At 62.6% G+C, this 21,335-nt stretch overlaps 1 protein-coding gene across 1 annotated transcript in view; it reads left to right on the top strand.

The window, feature by feature from the left end:
• The window catches only part of NIBAN1 (niban apoptosis regulator 1), a 72,679-nt gene extending 51,995 nt beyond the window's left edge, over positions 1–20,684 (top strand). The window contains exons 6-14 of the mRNA XM_040985366.1: positions 7,782–7,897; positions 9,857–9,961; positions 10,080–10,242; positions 10,987–11,174; positions 12,882–13,043; positions 15,746–15,856; positions 17,673–17,780; positions 18,178–18,289; positions 19,501–20,684. Of these exons, the coding sequence (XP_040841300.1) occupies positions 7,782–7,897; positions 9,857–9,961; positions 10,080–10,242; positions 10,987–11,174; positions 12,882–13,043; positions 15,746–15,856; positions 17,673–17,780; positions 18,178–18,289; positions 19,501–20,312 (1,877 nt within the window). The 3' untranslated portion in view covers positions 20,313–20,684. The remainder of the gene's footprint in view (positions 1–7,781; positions 7,898–9,856; positions 9,962–10,079; positions 10,243–10,986; positions 11,175–12,881; positions 13,044–15,745; positions 15,857–17,672; positions 17,781–18,177; positions 18,290–19,500) is intronic.
• Positions 20,685–21,335: the final 651 nt, after the last annotated feature.

The following is a 21,335-nucleotide window of genomic DNA, read 5'->3' as shown; positions in this document are numbered from 1 at the left end:
ACTCGGATGGGACGGGTCAGCACAAGGCGTGGCTTCCATGCTGTGTCCTCGTATTGCTGTGATGAGGGGCCGGGGAAAGAACCACCGTCTGGTCAGGGATCAGGCCGACTCGGGGCGGGGCTGCTGACAGGTGTAACTCGAGGCGGAAGGTGCAATGGTGTGGGGTTTTGTTAGGATGTCAACATGAGCACATTGAAGAGGGCGGAGTGACCAGGAAGAGGAGCCGTGTCCGGTCACCCAGGCTGCCCGAGCCGACAAGGCCGGCTGTGCAGTGTGCAGTTCGAGGGACCGTGTCTGATGATAGTGATCAATTACAGCGGATCACCAGAGGAGGAAGGGGAAGTGGAGGACGGACCTTAGAGTTCTTGCAGCTGGAAACCCGGGGAGGTGTGCATGTTGCATCGCTGTGTCCCAGCCCTGGCAGCTTGGAGCCGTGCCACCTTGTCCGACTTGCCCAAGAGGGGCAGGATGAATGAGAGCGAGTTCCTGGGAGCTGATTGGCTGATTGAAGGAATGTTTTTCCAGTGCTAGAGCAGTTTAGTGATGGAAACATCTAGCTCACCGAACTGGGAACTTCCTGCCTCTGGAAACATTCAAGTTGAGGCCAACGAGGGTTTGTTGGTTTTGGAAGGATTGACACTGGGCCTGGGGTCGGGGACTGCCACTGCTGGGTCTGTTCCCGTAGGCCCGTGCAGGATGCCAGTGGGGTTGCTGGGCTGGGCTGGCACCTGGGCACTTGTGCAAGCTGCGTGGGTGTGGTTCCCGGGCTAGCAGAGCCAGCTACCATTCTCTGTGGGTCCGTGAGCTGGTGGGAGCTGCCAGGCTGCTTGTCATCCTCAAGGCAAACACCTCTACAGCAGCTTCCAACGTGACCGGTTCATTCAGAAAAATTTTAATGTGCACTCACCCTGTTTACAAGCTGCAAACCTTACGGGAAACCGGCAGACTGCGTCGCTTCCCTTTGATGCCTACGTGGCTGCCTCTAAGTCTAACCCATGCAACCGACTGGCCCATGCTGTGGCCTGGATGCTGTTGGCTTTGGGGTCAGTGCAATCGGTGGGGGCCCAGAGGCTGGCTCCAGTCATGGAAGTTAGCAACGGACAGAGGGAGTGAATCTGTGTTCTCCAGGGTGTTGGGGTTCGTATCCCGCCTTCCCAGGTTTGCAGGCCGGCCACTGCTAGTGCCACGTTTTCCTCCAGGGCAGAGAACAGCTGAATGTTCCAGAAGCAAGCACATGAGTCAGCCTGGGTCCCAGGGCAGCTGTGACCATGCCCATCGATGTGGGAACAGCCCGAGGGACCTGGACCGAGAGCCCTGGCCCCAAGGGGGAGAACGTCCAGTGGCATTGTCTCTGTTGAAACACTAACTCACTTACCGGGCTAAGACAGAAAGCCCTTGGGTGGGAGAGCTCGCTCTGAACTCGTCTGAGTTGACACTGGCTGAGTGGGTGCTGGCTGCTCTGTGGCTTTGTGGTGAAGCTCTGAGCTCCTTGCCGTGGAATGATGTGACTTAGCCCCTGGAACAGGCTGCATCTGGGCCACAGCTGGCTGCATCTTCTGCTTCCTGGGTCCCCAGTGATCTGCAGAGCCAGGCTCCCAAGGCCACCCAGAGGTGTCTTGAGGTCGTCACCTCCCTCTTGTGGATCGGCTCTGTCTCTCCCCGAGCCACCTCCCTGTGCAGGCCCTGGAGGGAGAGAGGTGAGAAATCCAGCCCCTTGGCTCACCTTATTTCCCAAAGACTTGCTGTCTTGGTTTGAATGTTAGCTTATTTATGTTGAATCGTGACACGGGGAGGCAGAGATGGATTTTTCTTCAAGGCCAGGCCACAGCTAGGAGCCTGGAGCTCAACCCCAGAGCAGTCAGGGCCTGGTCCTTGGGATGCTGTTTGCTGCCTCTCGGAGGGCCCGTGCTCAGGGAGCTGACCTGGAGGCATGACAAACCCGAACCTGTGCACTCCAAGACCAAATGCCGTCGTCGTAAGTGGCAGCCCTCCCCACTGTGCCACAGCCCCGGCCCAGGCTTGGTGTCTTACTGCGCGTTAGGTCGTTTCTGACATTTCTCTCCCAGACAGGCTGGGTCAGGGTTGGAAGCCGGCTCAGGTGTCAGCGTGCCCGGGTCACACCCTGTCCCTGTGTGGCCCAGCCGTGATCACCAGCCTCCTGCTGCATGTGATGGGGCTTCCTGGGGTGTGTCGGGGCTCCGGGGGGGGGAGGCAGAGTGCTTCAGTGAACATGCCACCACGTGAGGGTCACGTGGGGCCCTCCCCTTGCAGGAGTTGGCATGCTGTGCCAGTCAGTGCGTGAGGGTCACGTGGGGCCCTCCCCTTGCAGGGGTTGGCATGCTGTGCCGGTCAGTGCGTGAGGGTCACGTGGGGCCCTCCCCTTGCAGGGGTTGGCATGCTGTGCTGGTCAGTGCGTGAGGGTCACGTGGGGCCCTCCCCTTGCAGGGGTTGGCATGCTGTGCCAGTCAGTGCGTGAAGGTCACGTGGGGTCCTCCCCTTGCAGGGGTTGGCATTCTGTGTCGATGTCCTGGGAGCAGGAAGAGGTTTCACATCCCAGAGAAATGAGTCTTGCTCAGGAGGCTGTGAGGGGAAACCTGAGATGCAGGAAGGACCTTAAAGGGGTGACCCACAAAGGTGAGGGGTCACAGTCGGCAGCGTCAGCTCACCTGGCACCTGGAGGAGCCTCCGCAGCGTGCGCAAGGGATAGAAAGAGACCCAATTTGTGGTCCTGATTGCTCTGCCCAGGGCCCAACACCATCAGAGAGCCAGGATGGGGAGCAGGTGTGGGCTGCGCACCTGCAGAGGAGTGCGTTCCATTTTCAAATGACAAATAATCTATTTGTAGTATTTGTTAATTATGTTTGCATCTGTGTTCATTAGGGATATAGATCTGAAGTCTGTGTTGCTTTGTTGGGCCTCACCTCCCCACCTTCCCACCTCCTCACCTCCTCACCTCCCCACCTCCTCACCTCCCCACCTCCCCACCTCCCCACCTCCTCACCCCCTCCCCTCCCCCCCTCCTCCCCTCCCCCCCCCTCCCCCCCCCCCTCCCCCCCCCCCTCCCCCCCCCCCTCCCCCCCCCTCCCCCCCTCCCCCCCCCCCCTCCCCCCCTCCCCCCCCCCCCCCCTCCCCCCCTCCCCCCTCCCCCCCCCCCCTCCCCCTCCCCCCCCCCCCCTCCCCCCCCCCCCTCCCCCCCCTCCCCTCCTCCCCCCCCCCCTCCCCCCCTCCCCCCCCTCCCCCTCCCCCCCCCCCCCCCCCCCCTCCTCCCCTCCCCCCCTCCCCCCCTCCCCCCCTCCCCCCTCCCCCCTCCCCCCCCTCCCCCCCCCCCCCCCCCCTCCCCCCCCCCCTCCCTCCCCCCCTCCCCCTCCCCCCTCCCCCCTCCCCCCCTCCCCCCTCCCCCCCCCTCCCCCCCTCCCCCCCCCCCCCCCCCTCCCCCCCCCTCCCCCCCCCCCCCTCCCCCCCTCCCCCCCTCCCCCCCCCCCCCCCTCCCCCCCCCCCCCCTCCCCCTCCCCCCCCCTCCCCTCCCCCCCCCCCCCCCTCCCCCCCTCCCCCCCCCCCCCCCTCCCCCCCCTCCCTCCCCCCCCTCCCCCCCCCCCCTCCCCCCCCCCCCCCCCCCTCCCTCCCCCCCTCCCCCCCCCCCCCCTCCCCCCCCCTCCCCCCCCCCTCCCCCCCCCCCCCCCCCCTCCCCCCCCCCCCCCCTCCCCCCCCCTCCCCTCCCCCCCCCCCCCCCTCCCCCCCCCCCCCCCCCCCCTCCCCCCCCTCCCCTCCCCCCCTCCTCCCCTCCCCCCTCCCCCCCCCTCCCCCCCTCCCCCCCCCCCTCCCCCCCTCCCCCCCTCCCCCCTCCCCCCCTCCCCCCCCCTCCCTCCCCCCCCCCCCCCCTCCCCCCCCCCCCCCCCCTCCCCCCCCCCCTCCCCCCCCCCCCCTCCCCCCCCCCCCCTCCCCCCCCCTCCCCCCCCCCTCCCCCCCCCCCCTCCCCCCTCCCCTCCCCCCCCCCCCCCCCCTCCCCCCCTCCCCCCTCCCCCCCCCCCCTCCCCCCCCCTCCCCCCTCCCCCCCTCCCCCCCCCCCCTCCCCCCCCCCCCTCCCCTCCCCCCCCCCCCCCTCCCCCCCCCCCCCTCCCCCCCTCCCCCCCCCCCTCCCTCCCCCCCCCCTCCCCCCCCCCCCCCCCTCCCCCCCCTCCCCCCCCCCCCTCCCCCCCCCTCCCCCCCCCCCTCCCCCTCCCCCCCCTCCCCCCCCCCCCTCCCCCCCCCCTCCCCCCTCCCCCCCCCCCCCCCCCTCCCCCCCCCCCTCCCCCCCCCCCCCCTCCCCCCCCCCCCCCTCCCCACCCTCCCCCCTCCCCCCCCTCCCCCCCCCCCCCTCCCCTCCCCCCCCCCCCCCCCCTCCCCCCTCCCCCCCCCCCCCCCCCTCCCCCCCCCTCCCCCCCCCCCTCCCCCCCTCCCCCCCCCCCTCCCCCCTCCCCCCTCCCCCCCCCTCCCCCCCCTCCCCCCCCCCCCTCCCCCCCCCCTCCCCTCCCCCCCTCCCTCCCCTCCCCCCCCCCCCTCCCCCCCCCTCCCCTCCCCCCCTCCTCCCTCCCCCCTCCCCCCCTCCTCCCTCCCCCTCCTCCCCCCCCCTCCCTCCCCCCTCCCCCCCCCCCCCTCCCCCCCCCCTCCCTCCCCCCTCCCCCCTCCCCCCCCCCCCTCCCCCCCTCCCCCCCCTCCCCCCCCCCCCTCCCCCCCTCCCCCCTCCCTCCCCCCCCTCCCTCCCCCCCCTCCCCCCTCCCCCCCTCCCCCCCCCTCCCCCCCCTCCCCCTCCCCCCCTCCCCACCTCCCCCCCCCCCCCCCCTCCCCCTCCCCCCTCCCCCCTCCCCCCCTCCCCCCCCCCCCCTCCTCCCCCCCCCCCCCCCCTCCCCCTCCCCCCCCCTCCCCTCCCCCCCCCTCCCTCCCCCCCCCCTCCCCTCCTCCCCCTCCCCCCTCCCCCCCTCCCCCCCCCCCCCCTCCCCCCCCTCCCCCCCCCTCCCCCCCCCTCCCTCCCCCCCCCCCCCTCCCCCCCTCCCCCCTCCCCCCCTCCCCCCTCCCCCCCCCTCCCCACCTCCTCACCCCCCCCCCTCCCCCCCTCCCCCCCCCCCCCTCCCCTCCCCCCCCCCTCCCCCCTCCCCCCCCCCCCACCTCCCCCCCCCTCCCCCCCCCCCCTCCCCCCCTCCCCCCTCCCCCCCCCCCCCCCCTCCCCCCTCCCCCCTCCCCCCTCCCCCCCCCCTCCCCCCCCCCCCCCCTCCCCCCCCCCCCCCCCCCTCCCCTCCCCCCTCCCCTCCCCCCCTCCCCACCTCCTCACCTCCCCACCTCCCCACCTCCTCACCTCCCCACCTCCTCACCTCCTCACCTCCCCACCTCCTCACCTCCCCACCTCCTCACCTCCCCACCTCCTCACCTCCCCACCTCCTCACCTCCTTCGTTTTCCTTTCCTCCCTGCAATGGCTGGTGCTGAGCTGAGCTGAAGCCAGGAGCCAGGAGCCTCTTCTGGGACTCCCACACAGGTGCAGGGTCCCCAGGCTTTGGGCTGTCCTCGACTGCTTTCGTAGGCCACAAGCAGGGAGCTGGGTGGGAAGCAGGGCCACCAGGACATGAACGGGTACCCATATGGGATCCTGGCACATGCAAGGCGAGGACTTAGCTGCTAGGCTACCGTGTCAGGCCCTATCCTTCCACTTTTAAGACAGGCCTCCAAGATGGGGTGATGAAGCCCTCAGTCTACACTCGCCTTGGAGTTGAGCTTCGCCTTCAGCCCTGAAGGATGACTTTGCTGGGAGCAGGATGCCTGGCCGACTGCGTGTGTTGAAGGAGTCTGGCTGTACGGGCCTGGCCTCTCCTGGGCTGTAAGGTCTCCCCCGAGAAGCCTGCCTCTGGTCCAGCGCAGACTCTTCTCCAGGGGCCTCGGCTTTCCTCCTTTTCTCTTGCCCTCCTTGCCGCTCTCCCCTTGCCCTGCACATTTGCTAGTTCAGCTGTGTGGCACCTCGGCGGGGGTCTTTTTCTGGCTGACCCCAGTGGACATCCTTCAAGCTCATGTTTCCCAGCATGACTTGGGAGGTTTTGGTGGTTACATCACTGACCGAGCTTCCTTGGCCTTTGACCTCTCGCCTCCAGAGCCGACCGCTGTTGCGTCTGTTAGAGGGCTGTGGTCATCTCAAAGCAGCCACCTCACCGAGTTCCTTCACAAGATCCCGGAAATGCTGTCTTCTGCCTAGTCCGTTATGTTGAGGCTTCTGTCGAGTTCTTTAAACTTCTGCTGCTTTCTAACTTACCTCTTTGTTGAATTTGTCATGCGTGTTTTCAATTGTCTTCTCAATTTTGTTGAATTGCTGTCTATATTCTCTTGATTCCCACCAAGTTTTCTTCTTCTAAGATTTATTTGGTTTTGGGCCCAGCGGCGTGGCCTAGCAGCTAAAGTCCTCGCCTTGCATGCGCCGGGATCCCATATGGGCACTGGTTCTAATCCCAGCAGCTCCACTTCCCATCCAGCTCCCTGCTTGTGGCCCGGGAAAGCAGTCGAGGACGGCCCAAAGCCTTGGGACCTGGCACCCGCGTGGGAGACCCAGAAAAGACTCCTGGTTCCTGGCTTCGGATTGGTGCAGCGCCGGCTGTTGCAGTCACTTGGGGAGTGAATCATCGGGTGGAAGACCTTTCTCTCTGTCTCTCCTCCTCTCCGTATATCTGACTTTGTAATAAAAATAAATTTTAAAAAGATTTATTTGGTTTTATTTGCAAGGCAGAGTTACAGAGAGAGAGAGAAGTCCCCCATCTGCTTGTCTACTCCCCCAGTGGCCGCAATGGCTGCAGCTTGCCGGGCTGAGCCAGGAGCGGCAGACAGGTTTCTCCTGTGGACGTAGGGCCCAAGGCCTCGGGCCAGCGTCTGCTTCTCCCAGGCACCTTAGCAGGGACCTGGGTCAGGAACGGGGCAGCCAGAACACACACTGGTTCCCGTTGGAAAGGCTGGTGCTACTTAAATTGCCATGTAACACAACGCAAGCCCTTCATTAAATGTTCTGAAAATAGTAATTGTAAGTTCTTGGCCAAGCACGCAGTAGATTTCCTTTTCTTTGCAATGTGTTGCTAGGGAGCCATTATGTTCTTCTGGAAGTTTCCTCACGCTCCCTGTGTGTGCGTGTGTGAGGTCAGTTGCCTCTACCAATTTCCCAGGGTGGCTTTTGAAGTAATACAACCCAAAGCACTTTTCTGGGGTGTCTGGGCATCAGATGGCAGAGCCATTGGCTTTGGTTCCAATGTATGGCTCCCTTGCAGCTTCTCCAGCTGTGACAGTGATGGCAGTGTCTGGGTGGCAGGGTGTGTGGGACTACACTGCCAGCTGGCACGCAGCTTTCCTGGGTAGGCTGCTGCATACATCAATGTCTGGGGTTGTGTTCGGGGGCCCGCTGGTATAGGTGAGCTGGCGCTGGCATGCCCGCAGAAGCATGGTCATTGTCAGTTTCCAAGGGCCACGTCGGGGTGAGGCCACTGTGACAGGCCAGTGAGAGCCGGGTGGCATGTCCTCTAGCAGGGTGGGGCCCTCTTCAGTGTCTGAAGGCTGCAGGCAGGGGCCCAGAAGGAGTGCCTGTGGGTGACTCCTCCAGGGCCTGTGGGTGCTGGCCTGCTCGGACGGGGCTGAGCTCGGCATGCAGATGAGCTGTGACCTCAGCTCCTGCTTAGAGCGTTCCACTTCCTGCTTAGTGGGTTTGAGGTCCCACTGGGTCTAAGGACCCCAGGATCACATGGAACAAAGCGCTGCATTTGCTGCCCCTTCCTGTTTCCTGTAGATTACAGGAAGCAGACAGCGTTTGAGGCGCGAGCCTTCCTGGCAGCTGTGCAGTTCTTCCGACAGGAGAAGGGCCACTACGGTGCCCAGGAAGTGATCACCGGTGACGAAGTGCAGGTATGTGCGTAGGGCATGAATGCCCTGCCCCGCCGGGTGGCAGGAGGTTGGGCAACCAAGCGAAAGGGCCTGGCAAGGGTGGAGTGGGTGGAGCAGCATGAAAACGCCCAGTGGGACCAGTTAGCATGTGTAAGTGCCAGTGTGTCTGTTGGCTTTTGCCAGCCTGTCGGCATGGAGGGACTTACTACAGTGATTTGTAAGTGAGGGCCCAGGAAAGCCAACCATGGTCCAGCCAGCTGTCCTGCCACGCAGCAGCGCATCCTGGGCCACACCCTGTCCTGTGGCACTCACTCTCGACCTACCCCTGCCTGCACGGTCAGCTGCTTTGGAGCTAACGACCAAGAGCTGATGACCCTGCCTGCTGGTACATGACGCAGCTAACCCAGCCAGGGCAGAGGGCCTGCATGGTGCATGATGCAGCTAACCCAGCCAGGGCAGCGGGCTGCTGGTGCATGATGCAGCTACCCCAGCCAGGGCAGAGGGCCTGCTGGTGCATGATGCAGCTACCCCAGCCAGGGCAGAGGGCCTGCTGGTGCATGACGCAGCTACCCCAGCCAGAGCAGAGGGCCGCATGTTATGCCTCTGGCCCCTTGCATGCCACAGCGCCACTTGCACTGTTTTTCCTTCTGCTCAGGCTGTGCGGGTACGTAACCTTCCCTCTGCACCAAAACTAGGAATGCAACAAACTCCCTCCCACAGCCCAGCTCTGAGCTTCTGGCATTTCCCTTCTGGTCCAGCTTGGCATTGCACGGGAAAGGGAGCTGTGTGAGCCCAGGCTACACTGAGCCCAGACCCTCCCGCTCTCCTTGGCATCTCCAGCTCCTATGTTCCTGTTCCAGGCAGCTGTGGTTTTTCTCTCCCTCCCTTCAGGTACTCCACCTCTTCCCTGTGGGGCCATTCCTGCTTGGTCCCTGGCTATGGGCCAGCAGGCTTGCCAGGCAGTCCATGAGTCCAGCCTTGCCCCTTTGTCCTTCAGCAGGCCTTGATGAGGCTAGCGTCTGTTGCCTATTCTCTGTCGTCCTTCCTTGTACCCTCAGCAGTGGAGCAGGTAGAGGGTGCTCCAGGTGGCACTGGGGACATGTGAGTGTTATGATTGGAAGGGCTTCAGGGGACAGCACACAGTGTCCCAGACACCAGAGCCAGGCCTATTCCCTGTTCAGGTGAGCTCAGGTGAGCTCAGGTACTCAGGTGTGCTCAGGTGAGCTCAGGTGTGCTCAGGTGTGCTCAGGTACTCAGGTGTGCTCAGGTGAGCTCAGGTCTACTCAGGTGTGCTCAGGTGTGCTCAGGTGTGCTCAGGTACTCAGGTGGGCTCAGGTGTGCTCAGGTATGTTCAGGTGTACTCAGGTGGGCTCAGGTGGGCTCAGGTACTCAGGTGCGCTCAGGTGTGCTCAGGTGAGTTCAGGTATGTTCAGGTGTGCTCAGGTGTGCTCAGGTGTGCTCAGGTGAGCTCAGGTGTGCTCAGGTGTGTTCAGGTGTGCTCAGGTGAGCTCAGGTGTGTTCAGGTGTGCTCAGGTGAGCTCAGGTGTGTTCAGGTGTACTCAGGTGTGTTCAGGTGTGCTCAGGTGAGCTCAGGTATGTTCAGGTGTGCTCAGGTGTGTTCAGGTGTGCTCAGGTGTGCTCAGGTATGTTCAGGTGTGCTCAGGTGTGCTCAGGTATGTTCAGGTGAGCTCAGGTGTGCTCAGGTGTGCTCAGGTGTGCTCAGTTTGCTTCTCTCTGTGACTCACACCATGTCCCCATGGTCTCGACATGGAAAGGGTATATTTGGGGTGTTCCTTGAGGGCCACCAGCCACTTTCCTGTTCCATGAGAAGGTTCCAGAGTTTTGGCTCTCAAGGTGTCTCCTGGAGTTTTTGACGCAGGGTGGACCACTCCGACAGCGCACAGCACCCCGGCTGGTTTGGGCAGGCAGCAACCCTCTGGGTCCATGCCTGGCTGACTGCCTGGGGTCTCCCCTGTGCAGGTGCTGAGCAGCCTGGTGATGGAAGAGCTCCTGCCCGCCCTGCAGGCCGACCTGCTGCCCACCATGAAGGGGAAGAGAAATGACAAGAAGAGGGCATGGTTCGGGGTAAGCTCTGTGGAGTCCAGGGTCCCTCCCACCCCATGGTGTTCCTGCAATACCATACCCAGCAGTTCAGGTACAATTGGGACAGGCCTCCCACACACTCCCCTTGTCTATATTGTAGCTGCTGGAGGAGGCCTTCCTCCTGGTGCAGCGACAGGTGGCAGAGGGTCTGCGTGCCCTGAAGGAGGAGTGCCAAGCCCTGACTGAGGGCCTGGACGGAAAGATTCGTGCCGACATGGACCAGATTATCAACTCCAAGAACTTTCTAGCTGGGAAGCTTGAAGGTTGGTGGGGGTGGGGGGGGAGGAGGGCAGGTGCTTGCTCTAGTTAGCGAAGCTTTGTCGTCCTGTCAGCCTTGCACAGACATAGCATAGTTCAGGGGAAGCTGGAGGGAAGGGCTGGGGCGTGGGGGCTGGGACAGGAGCAGCCACAGGAGCTGGCACTCCCCGGAGGACTGGCGGACAGAGGAGCTCCCCACTTGCACTGGGGCCTGAGTCCATCCGCTTGGTCCTACAGGTGGGGAGCGTCTAATGCAGACTCCTGCCAGCCTCCTTCCTGCCTTGCAGAGTGGAGAGCAGGGTAAATCCAAGGCCCTTCTGTGCCTGGCACAGTCTGGGGATCCTTTGGACCCAGGAATCAAGGACTTTTGCTTGGCAGGAGAGCCCAGCATTTTGGCTTAGAGCCACACATCTGGGTTCCTGGCCCCCACTCCAACATCAGCGGTCAGGGGGGGCTTGAAGAGCCTTTGAGGACCCCCAGGTGTGTTCAGGTGTACTTCAGGAGGACTGAAGCCAGGTGTCCAGCACCACTGCTCAGGGTTAACCTGAAGTTTCCATCCAATGCTCCACAGTTCCACTCAGCACGTTGACTAACTCACAAGGCGTTTATCCCCTTGGCAAACAGTTCCACCTTTTGCTACCAAGTCGCTGTTCAGGGGCTCCCAGGGCCATAGCCAGCCTGCCAGGCTCCAGTGCCCTCCAGTCTGACCCTGCCGTAAGTCACCTTTCCTGGGCCGTCTCCTACCCCAGCCATGTTGGCGCAGCCGGCAGAGGAGATCTGTGCAAGGAGCGTGCGGCCGTTCCTGGCGTCTGTCCTGGATGAGCTGCTGGGGCCCGTGAGCTCAGGCTTCAGGGAGGTGCGCTCTCTCTTCGAGAAGGAGGTGGATGAACTCGGTCAGAGCTTTCAGACCAGCGCAAACAGCAGCCAGCTGCAGGAGGTAAGGGTGGTGCCAGGAGGAGGGGAAGGGCCCTGCCCAGGAAATTCTGCCATCCTGTTGCCCCGCCCCCTCCTGCCCAGCCCCCCCACCCTCCTCCCCTGCCCCCACCCTCCTCCCCTGCCCCCCACCCTCCTCCCCTGCCCCCCACCCTCCTCCCCTGCCCCTACCCTCCTGCCCTGCCCCCACCCTCCTGCCCAGCCCCGCCCCCTCCTGCCCAGCCCCCACCCTCCTGCCTGTGTGTTTTTCTTAGTTTGTCTTTGTTTCTACAAACATATAAGCATATGGCCTCGTTAGTAGGACTTTTCTTGGTTCATCTGGGTTTTTTTTTTATCATTTTAAAAATTTAACGTGTTTATTTGAAGGTCAGAATTACAGAGAAAGAGGGAGAGACAGAGAGACCTCCCAGATGCTCAGCTGGGCGGGCCAGGCGGGCCAGGCGGGCCAGGCGAGGACCGGCTTCCTCCGTGTCCGTGTGGATGGCAGGCTCACAGGCACCTGGGCCACCCTCCCCTGATGAGCTAGTCACATTAGCAGAGAGCTGGACTGGAACTGAAGCAGCCAGGACTCAAAGCAGCCCCCCACGGGGTGCTGGCACCACAGGCAGCAGCTGACCTGTTGCGCCACAGCCTCTGGCGTGTGACATGTTTGTGTTACTTTGTTTCTAAAATGTATTTAATTTATTTGAAAGACACAGAGAGAAGTAGAGCTGGATCCTTGTCTGTCCATTTCTGTCTTTCAAATAAAATCAAGAGTCAAGTGTTTGCAGCATGGTCTGTGCCTGTGTGGGCTTGCCCCACACGCAGGTCACATATAAGACAGGTGTCGCCTTGCCCTCCTGTCCCCCACGCCTCCCTGTCTCTGGGATCTGCATGCTCATGCCACAGGGTGAGAAGGGGCCTGTTACTGCTGGGGTGCGAAGGGTCGTTGTCCCCTCACGTCCTCACCAGCAGGCAGTCTCCTGTGTGGGAGAAGCAAGGCCACCTGCTCCTGCCAGCTTCCGAGGTGTCTTAGAAAAACCCAAACGCCCCACCTGGTGTGACCAGGCCCGTCCAATCCGTGCCTGTGGCTGCTAATTCTGCATCAGTGAACTTGAGCTGCTGCACCCAGCACTTGCTGAGGGCAGTGGCAGGTCTCACAGAACGGGCACCGCTACAGCTCTGGGCACTAAGCAGCGGTGTAGCTGCCAGCTCCCACCACCCAGCCTCCTGCCCAGCTGTGCCCAGGGCCTCGCCCTTGTATCTCCCCACATCCTCTGGTGTTCTGTATGGAGCCTGCCTGTCTGGGAGCAAGCGTGGGCAATAGAAGGTGTTCTGTGCTATCTGGCATGGGTGTAGACTGGAGGAGCAGCAACCCCAGCTTTCCGACCTGGACCCTCCCCTGGGTCGGGCCTCACCCTTCCCATGTCTCCCCACTCAGCCCCCCACACAGCCCCATGGCAGAGGAAGGCCCGTGTGGACTGGTGGTGCCTCATGGAATTGTGGGGAACTCAGGCTCCCTTCCTACACCCCAGAACAGCCCACCCTCCCCTGGGGTGCCCTGAAGGGGTGTCATCACAGAGCATCCCGGGGGCTCCTGAGCAGTAAGGCCATGACAGGGCTGTCTGACACCTCAGCCTTGCAGGGAGAGCTTGGGGTTGGGCTGTTAGGAACATGGGCGTCGTGAGGTCCCCGTGTCTGCTGCCGCTCCACCTCTCCTTCACCAACACAGCACTTAGATCACCTCCTGCACCTGCCACTGGACCCCGTGAAGATGGAGCTGTGCTACAGCGAGGCCAGCCTGCTGCAGGAGGGCCTGCAGGACCTCAGTAGCCGCTTCTGCTTCTCCCACGTGGACCTCCTGGTGCAGAGGACCCAGAACCACATGCAGGAGGTGGGACAGGAACGGGAGGGGCAGGGTGGGGAGGAGGACTGTGGGAGGAGGACTCTGCGAGGAGGACTGTGGGAGGGGCGGGGAGGACTGTGCGAGGAGGACTGTGGGAGGGGCGGGGAGGACGGTGGGAGGAGGACTGTGGGAGAGGCGGGGGTGGGGAGGAGGACTGTGGGAGGAGGACTGGGGGACTGGGAGGACTGGGGGATGTGGGAGGGGCGGGGAGGAGGACTGTGGGAGGAGGACTGTGGGAGGGGCGGGGAGGACTGTGGGAGGAGGACTGTGGGAGGGGCGGGGGTGGGGAGGAGGACTGGGAGGAGGACTGTGGGAGGAGGACTGTGGGAGGAGGGCTGTGGGAGGAGGACTGTGGGAGGGCGGGAGGAGGACTGTGGGAGGAGGACTGTGGGAGGAGGACTGTGGGAGGGGCGGGGGTGGGGAGGAGGACTGGGAGGAGGACTGTGGGAGGAGGACTGTGGGAGGAGGGCTGTGGGAGGAGGACTGTGGGAGGGGCGGGGGTGGGGAGGAGGACTGGGAGGAGGACTGTGGGAGGAGGACTGTGGGAGGAGGGCTGTGGGAGGAGGACTGTGGGAGGGGCGGGGAGGAGGACTGTGGGAGGAGGACTGTGGGAGGGGCGGGGAGGACTGTGGGAGGAGGACTGTGGGAGGGGGACTGTGGGAGGGGCGGGGAGGACTGTGGGAGGAGGACTGTGGGAGGGGGACTGTGGGAGGAGGACTGTGGGAGGAGGACTCTGCGAGGAGGACTCTGGGAGGAGGACTGTGGGAGGATTGTGGGAGGGGCGGGGAGGAGGACTGTGGGAGGGGCGGGGTGGGAGGAGGACTGGGAGGGACTGTGGGAGAGGACTGTGGGAGGAGGACTGTGGGAGGGGCGGGGGTGGGAGGAGGACTGGGAGGGACTGTGGGAGAGGACTGTGGGAGGGGCTGTGGGAGGAGGACTGTGGGAGGGGCGGGGAGGAGGACTGTGGGAGGGGCGGGGTGGGAGGAGGACTGGAAGGAGGACTGTGGGAGGAGGACTGTGGGAGGGGCGGGGGTGGGGAGGAGGAATGTGGGAGGAGGACTGTGGGAGGGGCGGGGAGGAGGACTGTGGGAGGAGGACTGTGGGAGGGGCGGGGGGGGGGAGGAGGACTGGGAGGAGGACTGTGGGAGGAGGACTGTGGGAGGAGGACTGTGGGAGGAGGACTGTGGGAGGAGGACTGTGGGAGGGGCGGGGAGGAGGACTCTGGGAGGAGGACTGTGGGAGGAGGACCCTGGAGAGGCAGGGGGCAGGAGGAGGACTCTGGGAGACGAGGTGGCTTAGGTCAGTAGCTGCTCGAATCGGTGTGTTTCACCTTAGTTGCATGTTAGAATTATCTGGGGAGGTTCAGCTTAAGATTTTTATTTATTCATTTGAAAATCAGTGTTCCAGAGACAGATCTTCCATCCTCTGGCTCATTTCCAAGTCTGTTGCAACGGCCAGGGCTGTGGCAGGCTGAAGCCAGGAGCTTCTTTTTAGATCATACACATGGGTGCAGGGGCCCAGGCACTTGGGCCATCTGCCACTGCTTTCCCAGGCCATTGACACGGAGGTGGATCAGAAGTGGAGCAGGCAGCACGTCAACCAGTACCCAAGGGGTTGTCGACGTTGCAGGCAGCAGCTTTACTTACTATGCCACAGGCCCGCTGCCCTTTGGGGCCTACCGACACCCCTGTGCCCTCCCCAGTGGTCCTGGCTGTGGCTTTCAACGGTGCCTCCATTGCCAGTGTTGGAAGAGGCTCTCGGGCCTGGGTAGGAGGAATTCCAGCCATCATGTTTAATTTCTGGAACCTCTCCAGGAGCAGGAATGAGCAGCAGCGGCTCTCCCTGTCTTGGATTTTAGCTGGTCGGGGGAGGAGCGTGTAGCCGCCTTAAGGCTGTTCCGCATCTCACAGGTGTTCTGGTCTCTTCCTGTGGGTTGGTGTCATGCCAGTCCCAGCTTCTGGAGACTGCAGCAGGACGACCCCCTACACCAAGCCCTGACAGCGTTGGCTGGGCTGGAATGGCAGCCTGTGTCAGGTGCAGGGGACAGATCACAGGCCAGGGGACAAAGGAGCCTTTCGCTGAGAAGTTGGAGTCGGAGCTGGGCAACAGAGCCCATGACGTAACCTCTGAGACACGGACAGGGAGGGTGCGCAGAGAAACACTGGCAGCCGAGTGGCAGAAGTCCTGTGGCAGTACCAGGCCCTGAGTGGCAAGACCCAGGCCCCAGGCAGCTCCAGGCCAGGAGACAGGGCTGGGGGCGTGCAGAAAGTCTGGCAGCAGCTGCAGTGCCGGAGCAGCCAGAACACAGCTAGAGAGACAGTTTCCACAGTGTGTGCCAGCAGGTGCCAGCAGATAGAAGGCAGCGCTGGGTTGGGTCCCCCGTGGCCCAGAGGATTTCCATCCAGAAGAGACTGCCGACATACCTGTGCATGTGTGTGAGCTGTGTGTGTATGGTGAGTGTGTATATGTGTGTTAGAATGTGTATGAACATGAGTGTGTGCTGCATGTTAACGTGTGTGTGCCCACTGCCCATCCGTCCATCACGCTGTGGCCATGTATCAGATATGTGGGTGTCTGAGCCACAGCCTGGACATCTGGGGGAGGCCCTGGTGCTGGCTCCCCCTGCCAAGCCCACTGTGGTGACCAGCTGGCCCCTGACGCGCTGCTGTCTGTGCCTGCTCTGTCCCCAGCTGATGGAGAACGCGGTGTTCACGTTCACGCAGCTGCTTGCTCCCCACCTGCAAGGAGAGCCCGCCAGAACTTCAGCAGCCATCGAGAAGGTGAAGCTCCGCGTGCTGAAGGTAGGGCTGAACCTGGACTATGGCTGTGCCTGGTTCCTGCGAGAGCCTCGGCTACTTCCCCTCACTCCCAGGCCTCTTCTGCCTTCTGGTGGCCACGCTGGGGACTGCAGGTGCTCGTGTTGGACTCCGGTCAGTGCGGGATGCTCCCAGCTGGGCTGAGGGCCACCTGCTCCATCCATACCCATCAGCCACTCACTCTGTGCATTGTGGCAAAAGCCACACAGCACATCCCGTTAGGCAGTGCACAAAATCTGTGAAAGTGGGTGGCGTATTAGTTTAAAAATAAATATTAATACTCTTAAAGAAATTAACTTCATCAGTTAATTATGAGAAAAATTAACTAGCCAACATTTTAGTAAAATTGAGATCCATGAAGCCAGCCAGCATGTTTTAAAAAAACCCAACAGTCCCACACAACAGAGCATTGTCTGTGCTCCGTGCATCACGCTGCAGCAGGCTGGCTTGGAGGATGCTGCGCAGACCCAGGCGTGGTTGAGCCAGTTGCCCTCCTGCCTGGCCATGGGACTCTCTTGAGATCTCGCAAGGTGAGTAGAATCCGCACCCATCATTCACGTGAGGACACTCACTCACAAGCTGTGGAGACGGCTTACACTCTGCAGGTGGTCCATCTCAGAACCACTCCCTCCACCCACGTGGTGCCTCACGGCAGCCCAGAGCCCCGAAACTCAGAGTTCCTCTGCCATCCCTGAGCCTCCCAGGCAGGGGAGCCACACCACCACAGTGAGGCAGAGGCTAGCAGGTGCCTCTCGGTGCCGTGGATGCTGGTGTCCTTGTGACGTGCATGGGTGCCAGCAGATGGGGCCTGGTCTCGCTGCTGCTGGGCCTCACCTCCGGGGGTGCCAGGCTGCTGCTGGGCCTCCAGGTGTGCCAGCTGCCCTCTGCCCTTCATATCCTCTCTGGACACTGGGCCGCAAGAGCAAGCTGTCACAGGTTGCCAGTCTATTGCTTAGCCCCCACCTTCTCAGGCTAACTCTGCCTGGTCCCCCTAGGGCTGTAGTTCTGTTCCTAGTCATTACCTCCAGAGACCATCTAGGTGCGAGTTGGTGTCCTGGCTGCTCTGCTCCTGTTCCAGTTCCTTGCTTGTGGCCTAGGAAAGCAGTGGAGGACGGCCCTAGGCCTTGGACCCCTGCACCATGTGGGAGATAAGGATGGGGCTCTTGGGCTCCTGTCAGCCTCGGACACTGTGGCCATCTGGGGACTGAACCAGTGAAGGCATCTCTCTCTCTCTCTCTCTCTCTCCCCCTCTGCCTGTCTCTCCAAAGGTTAAAATAAAATGAACAAATTTGAAAGTAAAATAACTATGACCTCCAGTAGAACTGTCTTGTTCCATTAGCAACCCTTCCTTGGGCCTCACCCTTCTACCCCAGTGCCCATGCATGGATGTGTGCCCATGCGCCCTGGGGGAGAGGCATCATGAACTGCAGCTTGGCGCTGGCCTGGGGTGCTCAGAGCAGAGTGCAGGGGGGCTTGCATCAGTGTGGGAAGTGTGCCATAGAGAGGGGCCCACTTGCTCTCTTCCCCACGGAAGTGGTCTGAGCCACTGACCTGCTGGCGGGACACAGGGACAACCGAGAGAGGCTGGATCCCATGGGCTCTGCTGGGATAGGGCGATGGCAGGCAAGCTCGCTCCTGCCGCACCCGGTTCTGATGGCCTAGACAGATGGCTGTGCTGTGCCTGTGGGAGAGACAAGCAGATGGGGTGCTGTCCATCCTGGAGAGGGCAGGTCTCTGAGCCCTGGGACCTGAGTGGCTGGTGTGGGGCCCAGCTGAGCTGTGTGTGCTTCTCTGTCGGCAGCAATACGACCATGACAGCAGCTCTGTCCGCAAGAAGCTCCTGCAGGAAGCCCTGCTGCAGATCGCGCTGCCCACGGTGCAGAAGGCTCTAGCACCCACCTGCAGACCGGTAAGGGGATGGCGCCCCTGCCCCATTTGCCTCTGTGGGTCCCACGGAGTCCTTAGCCAGCCACACATGATTGCTTCTGTTGCAACCAGAGGCAGTGTGCAAATAGACTACTCCACACTCCTACCCAGACTGAATTTATAAGAATCAGGAAGCGGCCAGGTCGACAAAGTCCTGCAGGGTCACTGTGGCATTTGGAGCCAGGCTCAGGACTCATGGCACTGCCCAAGGGAACAAGGTGGCCCTCCTTGTGGCGTGTGGACTTGAAGGAGCACAAAGACAGAAGCACGTCAGCTCCAGTGTTTAGGGAGACCACTAAGCCGTCAGAAGCCGCCACAGGCATTGGGCCTCACCCCACCAGGGGTCCTCCCGGCCCTCACACCCCTCCTCTCCTCTCCAGGAGCTGCACAAGTATGAGCAGCTCATCTTTGCCGACCACTCCTGCATGATCCAGGTGGAGAGTGTCTATGAGGAGGTCTTGCAGCAATTCCTCCTGGGGGAAGTCCTGAGAGGTAAGGAGACCAGCAGGTGCCCCGGGAGTGGGGAGGCTGCTGGTGGGGGCAGGACCCTGCCCTGGCCCAGGCTGCTGGTGAGGGAAGCAGGCAGGACCCTGCCCTGGCCCAGGCTGGCCCCTTCAGCATCAAGTTTCCTCCTGGTTACAGGCACAAGCTCTGTGAGATTGGCATTGCAGGCTCACCAGGGCCCCTGGTGAACAGCCATGGGCCTTGCACTCCTCCAGGCAGGGCAAGAGGATGCGGGCTCCTTGTACACACAGTGCGTGACCCCTCCTGGACCAGGCTTTTCCACATTTCCCTCAGCTCAGCCACACAGCGGAGGCACCTGCTGGCCTGGCCAGGACTGGGTCCTGGGGGCCTGTGCAGCCAGGCCCTGCCGGGGTCACAGTTACAGAATAGCATTGAGGAGAGTGTGCTGTGGGTCTGGGTTGCAGCTGGCCCCAGAGAGCCCTCCCCAGAGGACACCAGCCAAGCACAGAGCCCAGGTCACAGCAGCTAATCCCTGGGGATCCAGCAAGGACTTCAGTGGCATGGCCAGCCCACGTGGACACCTGCAGCTCCTGCTCCCTGGCACTGACGTTGGCGACAGGGCTGGTGGCAGTGCCAGCAGCTGCTGGAAAGCTGTGCTGAGTCTAGAAGACAAGTGGCACCCCGCCCCGTGTAGTGTTATCAGCCTCTGGGGCCTCCAGAGCAAAGCTGGATGTGCCAGGAAGGGGCTTCAAAACTGAATTCAGTTCATTTCCGCCCCAGAAATGGGCAGTTTTCTCATGTCACTCATTTACTACCCTTCTGAAAACTGTGTGCCTGCACGGAACTCAAGTTTCTCACGTCCCACAAGGGGCGCTGTTGGTGCCTCACATTGCCTGTGAACTTTGTCTGCACTTTAGACCCTGCAGGTCGAAATGCTCTCAGCTCCATGTGCGTAGTACTGAGTGCAAGGTCAGGGTTGGCCTGGAGGTGCCTTGGCAGGCACTGATGCCCAAGAATCCTCCCCAAGGCACCTGGGGGGCCCATGACGGTCATACTTCCCTCATGCCACAGCAGGTACTTGAGTGGCCAGAGCTGAGGCTAGGGGTCTGGACTGTGCCTATGGGCGTCCATAGCTGTGGGGGCCACCTGGGAGCTGGGCCACGGGCCTGAGAGCTCTCAGGGGCCAGGGGCGTGGGTGATGGGAGTACTAATACGGCCTTTTGTGTCTGGATCTCCAGTGATCGGGGAAGCTGCCGTACTGAAGAAACACAACCTGTTTGAGCAGGGAGTGGCCCTGCCCAGCGAGAGTGTTTCCAGCTTGACTGATCTGAAAACCCCAGTTGGGTCCAACCAGGCCAGCCCTGTCCGGCGAGCCTCAGCTACACCGCAGGAAGTCCCCGGGAGCGAGGGCCCGGATCAGGGTGCTGGCAGCCAGGCCAAGGAGGAGGTGCAGCCTGGACCCCCAGCCCCTGGTGGGGATAGGCAGGAGGCTCCCGCTGCTGCAGAGGCTGGGGCAGGGTCGGGGTCCACGGGGCACCCCCAGGACCTGGAACCTTCCCTGAGGCCACCAGAATCCACCTCGGGCTCCCTGCAGGAGCTCAGAAAGTTGCTGGTGGAGTCAGTGCAGATGGCTGACAGGGACCCAGAAGAGGAGGCCTCTTACTCCCCAGGAAACCAGGAAGAAGAGAATGCCACAGAGCACACAGCACACCACCAGGCCACTGCCCCTGACCTGCTCCCCGGACCACAATGCTGGGAGACCCCCGAGGCACCACCTGAGCCTCAGCCAGGCCCTGGAGTGCTCACCCACAGCCCCCCTGAGCAGGAGCTCATAGCCAGGGCCTCCCCGCAGGATGCCCATGAGGGAACAGAGGCCCTGGGCGCTGAGAGCCAGGGCACCCCGGCTGTGGGCAGCATGGGCCCAGAGGAAGCCAAGGCAGCCGGTGCTCACGCATGCCAGTGGGTGGTAGACGTGGACCCCACCCCCACGGATGATGCAGGCGAGAGGGAAGGTGGTCAGGAGAGTTCTGCAGGGCAGCCTTCTCACTGAGGGGCCTGCTGCAGGTATGGGTGCCCCAAGGTGGTAGCCAAACCAATTTTGAGGCATTTGTAAAAACTATTGCTTAGCGTTGTAATGGAGCCGCTTTGGGCCACTCTGCCCACCGCGGGGAGAACGCCCTGCCCGCCACGGGGGTGAATGCCCTGCCCGCCACGGGGGTGAACGCCCTGCACGCTTTGAGCTTCTGAACATCACTGTCCAGTCTGCTGGCTTCTCTGCAGCCCTGGGACCCGAGGAAATGGGGTGTGCAGCTCAGGCGGGCCTCGTGCAGACAGGTGTCACCGCTGAGAAGCCCAGGGTTGTGGACTGTCTGCCCAGCTCGTGGTTCCTGCCCACAGATGGCCTCTTGAGGAAGTTCGGAAGCGGCACGGGGCACTGGCCGTGCAGGCGTGCCCCTTCGAGATCAGCCAGAAACGCACAGAGAACATGGCTGGACTTTCACCCCAAAGTTTATTCTCAGACAGCCACTGCATCCCTTGCACCCTGCTGGCTTCAGCCACAAAAAAGACACAACAACAGACAGGGTGATTAGAAGTCCCCAGTGACCTAGACGAAGAAAGGGTGGCAGTGCCCAGTTCCAATGGCCGGCTTCCTCTCCCTTCACCCAGTGACCAAACACAGAAATAAGTGCATGAAGGCAACACAGAGGCCCAAAGATGCTCCTTGCCACGGGCACCCTGGGCACCTGGGCACCCTGGGCCCGGGGTGGCCCACCCTCCAGAGTGGGCACAAGTGTGTCTTCTGAGGACATGACTGCTGGCCACCGATGTTAAAGAGATTGAAAAGACTGGCTATTTTTCCTTCAGAAAATTTCAGATTGTTTTCAAAAAACTCCAGTTCTAGGTCCTGTGTCTTCTTGTGTCTTCTCACGAGTGCTAATATCAGGTCCTGTGTCTGCTTTGGACCACTGCCGCTCGGACAGACTCAAGTCAGTTCTCATGATTTAATCTTTGAACCAGGAAGCAAAACATCCCCCCTGGGTTGTGGTGAGCATGGCAGGATGGTGCCGACCCT

Source organism: Ochotona curzoniae, unplaced genomic scaffold, assembly GCF_017591425.1.
Source record: "Ochotona curzoniae isolate NIBS_2020 unplaced genomic scaffold, NIBS_Ocur_1.0 contig_430, whole genome shotgun sequence".
NCBI lineage: Eukaryota > Metazoa > Chordata > Mammalia > Lagomorpha > Ochotonidae > Ochotona > Ochotona curzoniae.
This window is presented reverse-complemented; position numbering and strand designations above follow the sequence as displayed.